The sequence below is a fragment of the Pinus tabuliformis genome, chromosome 8 (assembly GCF_031772625.1).
Source record: "Pinus tabuliformis cultivar Carrire ecotype Pingquan chromosome 8, CPIR1, whole genome shotgun sequence".
NCBI lineage: Eukaryota > Viridiplantae > Streptophyta > Pinopsida > Pinales > Pinaceae > Pinus > Pinus tabuliformis.
The window spans coordinates 510,588,611-510,603,580 of record NC_142294.1 but is presented as its reverse complement, the minus strand read 5'-3'; the positions used below and the strand labels follow the sequence as shown (position 1 = coordinate 510,603,580).

General features: G+C 37.2%; 1 protein-coding gene across 1 annotated transcript; it reads left to right on the top strand.

Moving 5' to 3' along the window:
• The first annotated feature begins 1,013 nt into the window (after nucleotides 1–1,013).
• On the top strand, nucleotides 1,014–11,936 carry LOC149236332 (aluminum-activated malate transporter 10-like). The gene is made up of 8 exons (XM_089368848.1): nucleotides 1,014–1,237; nucleotides 1,483–1,814; nucleotides 1,992–2,132; nucleotides 2,230–2,502; nucleotides 2,734–2,846; nucleotides 2,960–3,103; nucleotides 3,200–3,293; nucleotides 11,350–11,936. Exons 1-8 carry the CDS (start codon nucleotides 1,014–1,016, stop codon nucleotides 11,901–11,903), a joined length of 1,875 nt encoding a protein of 624 aa, XP_089224974.1. The 3' UTR covers nucleotides 11,904–11,936.
• Nucleotides 11,937–14,970: the final 3,034 nt, after the last annotated feature.

Sequence of the window (14,970 nt, the reverse complement as noted above, 5' to 3'; positions counted from 1 at the left end):
ATGGTTGAGGGTTTACACGTAGGTTGGCACTGAGACTTATTATGAGGTTTTGACTCAGATTATGATTTGATTATGCCATGGTTTGCACCGAGACTTATGTTTAAACATGAAGTTTTGACTGAGATTATGATTGGATTATTCCATTTTAAAACATGAAGGATTTAAATATGAAGTTTTCATTCGGTGGATTACATTTCAAATTTAATGTCGGAAAATACAACCGTCATCCCCAATAGTTAAAAGTCATAGAACAAAAATTAGCGTCCCGTTCAGAAGAAAAGAAAAAAAGCTTTCTTTTACCCAACATAGAATTTACTCAACATAGAATTTAATCAGAAGAAAAGAAAAAAAGCTTTCTTTTACTCAACATAGAATTTATGCAAAACTGTCTTTTCTTACGACTTGCGCGAGTTACGCGACAAATTGAGAATTTAAGATAAGGACCGTTTCTTGTCAGAAGACTTTCTTCAACTTATTCATGGTGCATCACAAATCAGGTGACAGTAAAGCACGAGGGCAAATAAATTAAAAAACCGTCCAAATACAATGGAATACGTTCTAATGGCTTCACATATTTAATCGAAAAACAAACAAGATGGCTTCACATATTTATAATAAATTAATGATATTTTTATAATTATATGTATCATTACATTAATCAAGATACAATGTGCGCTGATATTTTAATTTTGTACGCCCAGAAAACCTGTTAACCGGAATTTGCACATTTTATAATTTAAACTTTGTAATTCTGAAAGAAAAAAAAAAAAAAAAAAAAAAAAAAAACCATATCAAATCTTATCTTGACCCAAAAATTATAGAAAAATACATGGGGGAATGCCCATGTCCCTCTGTGGACTGAATTGGACTGATTTGAGATCTGTATATCCGTCTCCCAGTTATATTTTCTGCATCACGTGGCACGCCACATGGGGAATGGTACTGTGCTAGTTGGTGGTTTAAAGGTGAAAATCGACTGTATAAAGTTTTAACCATTATAAAATATTTCGTTGATGGCGACTGTCCATGCCCACACTCTGCACCATATTGAATTTATCTGTATATCCATTTTTATATGCGCTGTGCTAATTATAGCTCTAGAGACCTTGCCGAATGTGGTCGGCCGCCCACGATTCGAAATTCCACAAATGCGACTGGAAAAGCCTTCCCGGCCTCTAAAACCCTTTAACAGTGGAGGTCTACTTACAGGCTGTCCTCCTCCCCTCCTTCCTGTTTCGTACTCAACAACTCATTTTTTATACGTCTTTTTACTTATAAAAGGATAGAGAGGAAACTGTTCTGGCACATTGTAGCCAGGCCCGGAACGCTGCATCAACGGGACTGACTTCAAATTCTTGGACTGACAAAGAATTTTGAGAGAGCTCAAGTGATATTACAGAACATAAGTTGATTAAAATTTAAAACCTGCTGTTGTATTCAATGCTTGATTGAAACTTGCTGATATATTCAAGGTTTTCTCAGTTTGAAGTTTAGGTCTGAAGCAATAGCAATATGGGGGGCACGATATTGGTTCAGTCACAGCCTCTGGAGTGGAAAATTAGTGTTAACGAAGGGATGGAAGCGAATAATTTCTCAAGCTTTCCACGAATACAAAAGATCTGTCCTTTCTGTGAGCAAAAGGGTTTGGCAGGTGGGTGCAGATGATCCTAGAAGAGTTATTCATTCCATCAAAGTTGGCCTTGCACTGACTTTGGTCTCTATATTTTACTTCGTGAGGCCATTGTTTGACAGTTTTGGTGAAAATGCCATGTGGGCTGTCATGACTGTCGTTGTGGTGTTCGAATTCACCGTAGGTAATTATTCACCAAATACCTCCTGTTTACAAGTATTAAAATGCCTCTAGGTATCTTCACACATTTTGAATAAATTGTTAGGAGGATTTCATGACTATATAATATCAAGTAGACCAGCTATTGGGTTTTTTTCACAATAATAAATTTAATGTTTTGCGCCTCAATTTTATTATGCAGGTGCTACATTGAGCAAAGGTCTGAACAGATCTTTAGCCACACTGTTGGCGGGATTACTGGGAGTGGGGGTGAGCTATGTTGCAGAACTTACAGGGAAAAACTGCGAACGAGTTATACTGGGTGTCTTTGTTTTTGCCTTAGGTCGATATTTTCTCCTTCCCATAATACAATTCTGCATGTTATATTCGATACTTCACCTTTCAGGGTTCTGATGTTTATTCTTTGGTGATCGATGCAGGTACAACGTGCACATATTCGCGTTTCTTTCCTGTGATCAAGCAAAGATACGATTACGGGGTGGTCATCTTCCTTCTCACCTTCAATCTCGTAGCCATTTCTGGTTCTCGCGTTGAAAACATTTTAAAATTGGCCGATCAAAGGATAGCTACGATAATCATTGGGTGTACAGTCTGTTTCATAATAACTGTGTTTGCTTTTCCCATATGGGCTGGAGACGATCTTCACAATTTGATTATACATAACCTAGAAGGATTGGCTGGATCTCTCCAAGGTAATTTGTCACACAAAAAAACAATAAATCATTTATCCTATTTATAAGTTATCTTTATCTTAATTTTCGATTTTCAGAATATTTGGATATCTTTATTCAATCCTAAATATTTGGAAATTTTTGGTGTAAGAATAAGTTAAAACAATTTGTCCTTAATTGACTTCACTCCACTCCTTTATTTACAAATTCCAAAGATATTGAGAAAATATTCAGTGGTTTATGTGATTACAGAATGCGTCACAGAATACTTCTTGGACTCAAAAGATGGCCAGGATTCAGACGATGACAAGGTCGGATCGGGCTATAAATGTGTGTTGAACTCGAAGGCCACAGAAGACTCACTGGTAGATATCATAATTCATCAATATACACTATCATCTTTTATCAGTATACACTGGTAGATATAGATACGTTTGGCTATCCATTTAACTTTAACGATTATTTTTAAATTCTGCAGGCGAATTTCGCCAGATGGGAACCACCGCATGGACGTTTCTTTTTCAGATATCCATGGCAACTTTATCTAAAAGTTGGAAGCGTGACTAGATACAACGCCTACTGTGTGGAGGCTTTAAATGGATTGCTAAACGCTGAGATTCAGGTAATGTTGGTCAATTTTGCCTAATATTGCTTTTGTATTTCCCGATATTGATCAATTTCGTATCATTAATTATTGGTGATGATGTTGTCTGATCAGACTCCAATTTCTGGGAGAGAATATTTGAAGACGCCATGCATTAATATCGGCAGAGAGTCTGCCAACATTCTTCGTGAACTGGCCGACAGCATAAGTGTTGGAAATAATACTGAGACGAGGGGTGAATCACTATTATTTAATTCTTTTAATAAATCTTCCTTATTTGTTCTTTGAATTATTTTTGCATGTCAGTACCATAAAATAATGAGCATGAACAAAGAAAACAGATAGTCACACCAAAGAACACAAGATGTAAGGTGGAAACCCAATGTGGGTGAAAACCACCTGCTGCAATATGTCTCTATCTTCTTTCAAATTAGAAACTCCTTTTACAATGGTTTTGTATTGGTGCAGTCATTTACTAGTACGCAGACTGCAACCTGCAGAGAGCTACAACTCTCTCTCTCGTTTTCCAGTCTCTCCTGGAAGGGAGCTGCAACCCCCTACTTCTTTTCTTACAAGGACCACTTTTCATAAATTTTCAAACTGGATCCATAAGCATGAAATGATCATCAAGTATAAGAAAAACACCCAGTCAACTGTAGTAACCAGATCAACAATAATAGAACCAGACCCAGAACACCTTATCAACAGAAAAATACAACCAAACAAAATGTCTTAAGACCGATACGCAGTTCTTCTTTCTCTGGTCTGCGTGCGTACGCACTTCACCTTCTGCTCTCTTGTGTATACCCGCAGAGACCCTTCTGCCGCACTGCGTGTCCACGCGCTGTTTCTTCAACCGCGATGCTTACTGTTACTACAGGTACGCACCCAAAGACACTATTACACCGCGTACTATTGTTGCAGGTACGCGCCCAGAGATACTATCGCGCCGCGTATAGTTACTGTGCGTACGCACCTGATCCTTCGTCGCTCTGCGTACCCATGCAGGTCTCCTGTTTCTGCTCTGCGTACCCACGCAGATCTTCTGTTTCTGCTCTGCGTACCCACGCAGATCTTCTATTTCTGCTCTGCGTACCCACGCCGCTCTCCTGTTAAACACCTGCGTACTCCTGATTAGGGCCAAATAGGCAGTCCACCAGAGTGGCACTGATGCTCAGATGCCCAGATCTGATCGTGCGCTCGAGAGATCACCCTTCACAGATTCACTTTCAACTTCATAAAGATCAAGCTTTTAAGACCATAACCCAATATATTTCAGATCTTAAGATATTCAATTGCAAAAGATACTTAGCCAAGTGATCTCCTTTGCTTTATATAGGCAAGATCCTCCTAAAATCATGGATCAATACCACGAGCCAAAACCATAGAAACACAAATACCGTCGGCTAGTTAAACATAAGAAACCCCACGTGTGCTTTTCTTTGCCTTGAAATGTGTGCACTGGGGTACGCACCTCCTGGACGGCTTATCTGCGTATCAGGCCGCGGTCCCTCCACGGTGTACCTGCGGGTACGCACTGTCTGAACTGATCTCCTGCGTACTTCTTAATTTTCAACATATTGAGAGCCTTTCCACAGGAGTTGCCATCAAGTACAACATCTGTAACATATAGCCATACCAGAAACATAATGCCAACAATCTCCCCCTTTGGACTTGATGGCAACCTCACAAAATTCAGCTTCATTCTCCCCCTTTGACATCAAGAGCAAAGGGTTATGCTCCCCCTAAGAACATGTTCCCCCTGGATATGAACCAGATCTGCAGCGAAAAACCATAATCCACCATGAAAGAGATAGAGACATTGCAGCTACTTCCAAGATCTCCTTCTGCACATCCTCCATAATGCCAACAATGCATTATATGCTCCTCCTGAACCTGTACCATCAATCAGAAGAGGTTCAACAATAAGATGATGCATCAACAACCCCCATCTTTTGCCTGAGGTATTCAAAAGTGTCCCTGGGCAATGGTTTGGTGAGTATATTAGCAACTTGCTCCTTAGAAGGAACATACTCCAACTTGACTTTCTGTTCAAACACTTGTTCCCGGAGAAAATGATACTTGATTGGTATGTGCTTTGTTTTTGAATGCATAACAGGATTATTTGAGATGCTGATTGCACTTGTGTTATCACATAAGATGGGGATAGGTGGTGTACAAGTGATTTGAAAATCCTGCAAAGTCTGCATCATCCAAAGGAGTTGGGTGCAACAAGATGCAGCAGCAACATATTCCGCTTCAGCTGTAGACAAGGCAATCAAACTCTGTTTCTTGCTGAACCAAGATACCAGTCTCGAACCCATAAAGAACGCACCACCACTTGTGCTTTTCCTGTCATCCACGCTTCCGGTCCAATCTGCATCTGTATAAGCATGAAGTGTAAGATCTGTATCTCTAGGATACCATAAGCCATAATTTTGAGTCCCTTGAAGATATTTGAAAATTATCTTCACTGCCTGAAGATGAGTCTCCTTCGGATTTGCCTGAAATCTTCCAACTATTCCAACTGCATGCATGATGTCCGGTCGGGTACCTGTTAAATAAAGTAAACTTCCAATCATAGATCTGTAGGTTGGTTGATGTACTGCTGCAGATTCATCATTTGCACTGACGCTACATCCTGTGACCATGGGTGTACATATTGGTTTTGCATCTTCCATGCCATATTTCTTCAAAATCTGTTTGAGATACTTGGTTTGAGATAAAAAGATTCCTCCTTCTTTTTGTTGGATTTGCAAACCAAGAAAATATGTTAGTTCTCCTAGCAACGACATTTCAAATTCTTTCTGCATGACCAAAGCAAAGCTTTGACTCATAACTTCTTCATTGCTGCCAAAAATAATGTCATCTACATACACAACAAGTATTAGCAATTTGTCATTTTCAACTTTTATATAAAGATTGATATCTGCTGATCCTTTTGAAAAGCCTTGTTGATGAAGATATTTGTCCAGGCGGTAGTACCAAGCCCTTGGAGCTTGTTTGAGACCATAGAGAGCCTTTTTCAATCTGCATACAAGATTTGGATCATTTTCAAGAATGAACCCATCTGGCTGTTCAATGTATACTTCTTCTTCCAAGTCTCCATTCAAAAAGGCTGATTTCACGTCCATTTGAAATACTTTGAAGTTTTGAAAACTTGAGAGAGCAAGGAACATTCAGATGGCTTCAAGTCTTGCAACAGGAGCAAAGGTTTCTTCAAAGTCTATTCCTTCTTGCTGCGCATACCCTTTACAAACAAGTCTGGCTTTGTTTCTAATTACTTCTCCATTTTCATTCAATTTATTTTTGAAGACCCATTTTGTTCCGATAACATTCTTATCTTTTGGTCTAGGAACCGGCTCCCAAGTGTTGTTCTTTTCGATCTGCTCAAGTTCTTCATCCATTGCTTTCACCCAACATTCATCTTTGCATGCCTCTTTCACATTTTGTGGTTCAGTAGAGGAGAGTAATGCCAAATAGCTTGAAGCTTCTGCAACTGTTCTTCTTGTTTGTACACTTGCTTCTTTCTGCCCCATAATCTGAGATTCTGGATGATTCTTCTAAACATATTTGGATGGAGTCTTTTCTTTTATTCTTGTTTGCTCCTCTGGTTCTTCTTGAGGTTCTTCTTCTTCATCATTCTGTCGTTGGGGGTAGCCTTCATCTTCTTCGATGTCTTCATGATGTACTTGCCTAGGAATGTATCCCTTCTCATCAACCACTGCATCAATGCTGTCAACAATTCTCACAAGTCTTTTATTGTAGCATTTGTATGCTTTGCTATGTGGAGAGTAACCAAGAAGAATGCCTTCATCTGCTCTAGGTTCAAGTTTGCCAAGCTGCTCATCAGTATTCTTGATATAGCATTTGCTCCCAAAGATTTTGAAGTGCTTTACCGAAGGAGTCCTACCACTCCAGAGCTCATGAGGAGTTTGAGTGCTGTTCACCCGGACATTTGTTTTGTTGAGAATAACAACCGCAGCATGTGCAGCTTCACCCCAGAAAGTTGCGGGAGTTCCTGACTCATCAAGCATGGCACGAGCCATTTGTTGGACTGTTCTGTTCATTCTTTCCACAACTCCATTTTGCTGAGGAGTTCTTGCTGTAGAGAATTCTCTTCTTATCCCATGTTCTTCACAGAAATCGAAAAATTCATTTGAAGTAATTTCCCCACCTCTGTCGGATCTGAGGCACTTAATTTTGTGACCTGATTCATTTTCAACCAAGGCTTTGAAGGATTTGAATTTTTCGAATGCTTCATCTTGGTGCTTCATAAGTCCTAACCAGACAAACTTGGAGAAATCGTCAATGAATAATATCAAGTATTCTTCTCCTCGAGGTGTTCTTTTCCTGAAAGGACCGCATGTATCTGTATGTACTAGCTCAAGAGGCATGCTAGCTGATCCTTCTTTCTCTGGAAAGTTAGTTCTGGTTTGTTTTCCAAACTGACATGATTTGCATATGGTGTTGTCAGGAATTTTGATATCTGGAAGATCGTGAACTGCCTGATATTTGCATGCTTTCCTTATTTGTGAAAAGCTTAGATGTCCCAACCTCCGATGCCATAACCAGTGCTCATCATCCTTGCTCAGATAGCATTGTTGTTATCCTTCTTCAAATATGTACAGATTATTTGGAGTTCTTTTGCCTTTGATCACTGTTTTACCTGTATCAAGATCACGAACAAGACATCCATTTGATCTGAATATAACCTCGGTTCTTTGATCACACATCTGGCTGACACTTAGAAGATTATGCTTCAATCCATCAACATACAAAACATTTCCAGCCTTGACCTTTTCTTTTAACTGAGCAATGCCTTTTCCTTTTATAGTTGCAGGAGTATCATTTCCAAAAGAGACTTTCTTTCCCTTTTCTAGAGCAGAATAAGACTCAAGTTTTTCTTTATCACCTGTCATATGCTTCGAACATCCACTGTCAATGTACCATAGATTTTCCTGTCCCTCTGCATAAAATGTTATCCCACATCTTTCTGTTTGAGGTTCCTTTATTCTCCATGTTTTGGTGCTTGAGGCTTGTTCCTTTTTCTGCTGAAACCTGCTCCTGCATTCAGAGTCTTCATGACCAAAGTTATTGCAAATAGAACATTCAACTTCATTTTCAAGAACCGAAAAGTTGTTATAGGTCCTTTTTGTAATCCCCGTCATACTTCTTTGTTTTTGAGCTTCCCTAGTCATGATCGTTTTATATGCAACACATTGAGCTACTTTGTGACCAAAGTTATGGCAAGAAAAGCATTTTCCATTGAAGAAACTTCTGCGGTTATCGAATCTACCAGCCAATTGACTGGAATTTCTATTGTCATCTGTTCTTGAACCAAATTGAGAAGATTTTACCTGTGGCTGGTTGTAGCTTTTGTTCACCCTTAAGATGGATTGCCCCTGATAGTTTCTGTTTGTAATTCGTCCCTGCTTTACCTGATGATCTTCATTGTGCTTTTGCTCATTTCTTCTTGCTGCATCAAGATAATTTTTTGAGGTGGATGCTTGAGAAGTTTCTCCATTATAGCCCAGACCTGTCTTGTTTAGTGGAGACCGCTTCACATTGATAATCTCATCCAAAGTTTCAGATCCTTTGACAAACTTAAGATTAATAGCTTTTGTTTTCTCAATCTCTTTTCTAAGACCAACAATTTCACCTTCTAATTTTTCAAGATGTTTTTCTTTTTCATCAATTTGAAATTGTAGAGTATCAATGATCATATTCTTTTCTTCTATACATCTCTTGAGTCTAGTAATTTCATCATAAAGGTTATCCACATCTATAGCATCCATATAATCATAATCTTCAAATGCCATTAACAACTTATATTCATTACCTCGTTCATCTTCATCACTGTTTGATAGACCATCACTATCTTCATGAGTGTAGTATCTTTTCTTATTTGCATTCTATTTCTTGTTCCATCTAGCAGGTTCCTTTCCTTTATCCTTATAAGGACATTTTGCAGCATAATGACCTACTCTTCCACAAGCAAAGCATTTAAAAGGTAACTTACCTCTGAACCTTCCAGAACCCCTTTGAAGATTTCTGACAAAATTTGATTCTTCTTCTTCTTCTTCTGGGACGTGGCTTGCTTCATAATAATCTCCTTTGCCTGATGCCTTGAAAGCAGCTTCTCTTCTGTCTGATGGACCTCCCTTTCTCATTTCATAAGCAGTTAGAATTCCATGTAGCTGAGACGTAGTAAGGATTCATAGATTTTCCTTTTCTTCTATTGCAGATACTTTAGATTCAAACTTGGGAGATAATGATCTTAGAACCTTTTCAACCACAATAGCTTCTTTTATTTCTTCACCCAATTTTTTCATACAATTAACAACTTCATCTACCCGAAGAAAATAGTTAGCCACACTTTCATCATTATACATCTTGAGAGTCTCATACTGAATTCTGAGAGTTTGAAGTTTAGCACGCTTTACCTGTTCATCTCCTTCATAGCTCGTGACAATTTTGTCCCATATCTCTTTTGCAGATTTATAGTGCATTACCTTCATGAGTTCCGATTGGGATATACATCCTAATAGAGTACTGACTGCTTTCGCATTTGTTTCATACTTCTTTTTCTCTGCTCCATCTGTAGGAGTGGCTGAAGGAAAAGCATAGCCTGTCTCTACGATGTCCCAAACTTTTGTACCAAGAGATCAAAAACCGGTGGCCTGATTGATGCTTCTCTCTCGTAGTTGCTCATGATGAACGATCTACCTTCAAGCGATCAATATTTTCTGAAGGACCTGCTCTGATACCAATTGTTGGAAATAATACTGAGAGCGGGGGTGAATCACTATTATCTAATTCTTTTAGTAAATCTTCCTTATTTGTTCTTTGAATTATTTTTGCATGTCAGTACCATAAAATAATGAGCATGAACAAAGAAAACAGATAGTCACACCAAAGAACACAAGATGTAAGGTGGAAACCCAATGTGGGTGAAAACCACCTACTGCAATATGTCTCTATCTTCTTTCAAATTAGAAACTCCTTTTACAATGGTTTTGTACTGGTGCAGTCCTTTACCAGTACGCAGGCTGCAACCTGCAGAGAGCTACAACTCTCTCTCTCGTTTTCCAGTCTCTCCTGGAAGGGAGCTGCAACCCCCTACTTCTTTTCTTACAAGGACCACTTTTCATAAATTTTCAAACTGGATCCATAAGCATCAAATGATCATCAAGTATAAGAAAAACACCCAGTCAACTGTAGTAACCAGATCAACAATAATAGAACCAGACCCAGAACACCTTATCAACAGAAAAATACAGCCAAACAAAATGTCTTAAGACAGATACGCAGTTCTTCTTTCTCTGGTCTGCGTGCGTACGCACTTCACCTTCTGCTCTCCTGCGTATACCCGCAGAGACCCTTCTGCCGCACTGCGTGTCCACGCGCTGTTTCTTCAACTGTGCTGCTTACTGTTACTACAGGTACGCACCCAGAGACACTATTACGCCGCGTACTATTGCTGCAGGTACGCGCCCAGAGATACTATCGCGCCGCGTACAGTTACTGTGCGTACGCACCTGATCCTTCGTCGCTCTGCGTACCGACGCAGGTCTCTTGTTTCTGCTCTGCGTACCCACGTAGATCTTCTGTTTCTGCTCTGCGTACCCATGCAGATCTTCTATTTCTGCTCTACGTACCCACGTCGCTCTCCTGTTAAACACCTGCGTACTCCTGATTAGGGCCAAATAGGCAGTCCACCAGAGTGGCACTGATGCTCAGATGCCCAGATTTGATCGTGCGCTCGAGAGATCACCCTTCACAGATTCACTTTCAACTTCATAAAGATCAAGCTTTGAAGACCATAACCCAATATATTTCAGATCTTAAGATATTCAATTTGCAAAAGATACTTAGCCAAGTGATCTCCTTTGCTTTATACAGGCAAGCTCCTCCTAAAATCATGGATCAATACCACGAGCCAAAACCATAGAAACACAAATACCGTCGGCTAGTTAAACATAAGAAACCCCATGTGTGCTTTTCTTTGCCTTGAAATGTGTGCACTGGGGTACGCACCTCCTGGACGATTTATCTGCGTATCAGGCCGCGGTCCCTCCACGGTGTACCTGCGGGTACACACTGTCTGAACTGATCTCCTGCGTACTTCTTAATTTTCAACATATTGAGAGCCTTGCCACGAGAGTTGCCATCAAGTACAACATCTGTAACATATAGCCATACCAGAAACATAATGCCAACAATAAGGACAATGAGAATTATAAATCCAACTTTAATGACAGATCGATTAAATGCAATGGTAGAGGAACTCCAAAATTCGCTGAGAGCTCAGCCCGAACTTTTCATCAATACCAAGAGTTGGAAAACTGTTGAAGAAGACATAACTCGATCAGACAAATTCCATGACTCCTCAGTACCGAAAATGACAGAAGAAGCTGATGATGAAAATACAATGTCATTTCAAACTACTTTGGAGGGGGAGATGCAAGAGGACCTATCCAAGAGTCAAGCTAGCAAATTATATGAAATGAGCGAAATGAAACGAGGCAGTTATACAGTTATGGAGGTCCTTCCTCTTGCTAGCTTTTCTGCTCTTCTGTTAGAAATAGTGGCAAGGTTAGAGAGCGTGATTGGTACAGTAAGGGAGCTGGGAGAAGAGGCCAAGTTTAGAAATACCGATCAGGCAGTAAAAGAATCCTTTCCACCATCTTTGACAAAAACAACTACGTCTCTGACTTCAATGGAACAAATGGTACCCGTCGCTCTATCCCCAGCTACAAATCTTTCAACCACCACTACTCTGACTGATAATCTGCATCACCAATTCCAACATTAAAGCCAATGGTTCCCCTTCCAGGCTAAATGTTTACCAGCACAAAGACAATGCCCAAAGAGACTTATAGAGAACACAGAAGATTATAATCAAGACAAAAGATATTACAGTCTTTTTCTCAGTGGATTGCAGGCATTTATTTCTCAATTCAATTATTCATCCATGTAAATGGAGAATTGTGAAAAATATAATCCTTGGCTAGTAGTAACACTCTACTACAGAAAGTTGTAACCTATTGAATAGTATGAGAATGATTAAAAGACACAATTTTGTTATTCAACGTATGAATTTTTTTAAGTTACATTTTATTTTTAAATATTTAATTAATTTAGCATTAAAGACACAATTTTGTTATTCAACGTATGAATTTTTTTAAGTTACATTTTATTTTTAAATATTTAATTAATTTAGCATTAAAGTTGTTTATTAAGTATAGCACGTGTAAATAAGTTCACAAAGATAACGATGCAATAAAGATGCAAGTCTGATGCTTCACAATCGCCTAATTTTTTTATAATAATAAAAATATTTATAATTTAATAATTAATTTTTAATAATAAATATATTTATCATTTAATAATTAATTTTTGAATAATAAATATATTGATAATTTAATAGTTAATTGTTAATATTATTTACCATTTAATTATTAATAAGATGATTATTTCATATTACTATTTAAATGTTGATTTATTATAATTATTTTAAAAACATTATATTTCAAAAATATTTTTTTCCAATTAAAAACAATTACATTATTTTTTTAAAATTTAAATTGCATTATCTCATAATTTTTTCTTACAACAACAAAAATAACATTGTTTATGTTATGTGGCTCTCAATTCTTTATATGTGTTGATCATGCATAAGAGTTTAGACCAGCTTAGACCCATTTTAATTATGAATCTATCAAATATGGAGAGGGATCAAATCCCTCAAGTTGCAAATCTCTATTTTGAATGCAAAAAATTGAAGAAAAGTTTGCAACTTGATAGATTATATCCCTCTCGATGCTTAATAAATCTGAAATTAAAATAAATCTATACTAGTTTATAGACTAAATATATTGTTGAACCAAAATAATAGTATAAATATGAAATTAAAATAGATCTATACTAGTTTATAGGCTAAATATATTGTTAAACCAAAATAATAGTATGACCAAAACCATTTAGAAATTAAAAAATTTAGTTAATTTTTATAAAAAACAATTTTAGTAATTTAAGAAATATTATAAAATATTTTTTTAAATGCTTATCACTAATTAATGTTACCCACATTTATCAGTCATTTAACTCATATAAATAAGTTAATTAATACATTAACAACTATTTTAAAAATTAATCTCTTCCCAATAAAAATAACTTCACACCACTTCACTTCCTATCTAGGTAAAATACTTGAACAAATAACTTCACACCACTTCACTTCCTATCTAGGTAAAATACTTGAACACCAGGTTACAATTTGGAGGATTCTGGACTGAATGTTATTAGACTTCGGTGGTGACAAATTTTTTTCTAAACATCCACTGAACATTTTTTTAAAAGCTACTATTTTCAAACAGTTTGGCATATTTTAGGGTATCCACTGAACATTTTTAAAAATCTACTATTTTCAAACCGTTTGGCATATTTTAGACTCATTAAAGAACATTTTATATTATGGTTTCTCAACATGATCACTTCTCATAAATCTTTTATATATTTATATTTATTTATTTAATAGGTTGCTTGCATGCATGAAACTAAAACCTTCCAACCTGCACAAAAATAAATGATGAGTAACCCAGGGTCGTCGACAAATTTCATGATAATTAAGAGACCACGAAGAAATTTTCAATAATATAAAATAAATAAATAATCTGCATGTATGCTGGATATGTATTTTCCATTATATTTTTCAAATTATGGAAAATGAAACATGTTGTATTATAAGAATTAATTCAGCGTTACACACAGCAAATTTGATTTGGGCGATCACAAATTTCTGGCATACTACAACATAATTTTACAATTCTTCCCAACCCACTTTCTTAAAGTTGTCCAACCCAAACCCATCAACAACCTAGCTGTTGTTTGTTTAGAATTTAAATGTTTAAAAAAAATATCTCAGCCGATTTTGAACCCAAGACCGTGTATGCTAAACTAGTAACCCCAATTTATCATCATTCAAACTACGCCATTATATCCATCATAATATCATTTTGATAAGCATAAAAATCATTCAAACTAATGGGATTAGATTTGTAATATCATTGGGCTGTGAGTAAAATGCGACCGTTATAATAGTTGTTGTCGTTATAATCTTGGTTACAATTTGATTCGAGCCTGTGGATGAGTATGAGGTACTTGACCACAACACCCCAATTGTGGGTTGCAAATTTCGGGCATACGACAACGCAATTCTGCAATTCTTCCTGACCCACTTTCTTATAGTTGACCGGATCCAAACCATCAACAACCTAAGTGTTGTTTGCTTAAAATTTAAATGCACTTAAATTCGACTGCTGCCATAGTTGTTACCATTATAAGCTTGACAACAATCTGATTCGCTCATAATTTAATTCCTAATTCTGAATCAATTCAAATCCAAACCTCCAAATCGATCCAAACCTCTAACTTCTTGTATAACTGGAATACGCTCAAATCCCATGAACAAAACTTTCAAATCGATCCAAACCATGAGTTAACTTAGTGTATACAAATAAAAAGCTCACTGAGCTATTAATTGCATTATTGGCTATGTGGTTGATACCTTTGGATGGAAAATGATTAATTCCATCACCATGTTCTGTTACGTTATGAGGATATGCATGACCAATTTTGGTAGCTCATACATATAATAGTATCATCTAGTTCTCCTATTAATGGTTCCGAAACATGGTATCGGGTTTGTAAAAACATCTTCTCGTGAATTTAATAACGGGCATGCATGTCAATAGGCTGATGATTTTTATATATGTTTATGTTTAAAGCAAAAGGGGGAGGTCAATATGTTACGTGATCAAGTATAAACCCACTCATGGCATTAATACTTTCACAAAGGTTTTGAGGACATGAACATTGTC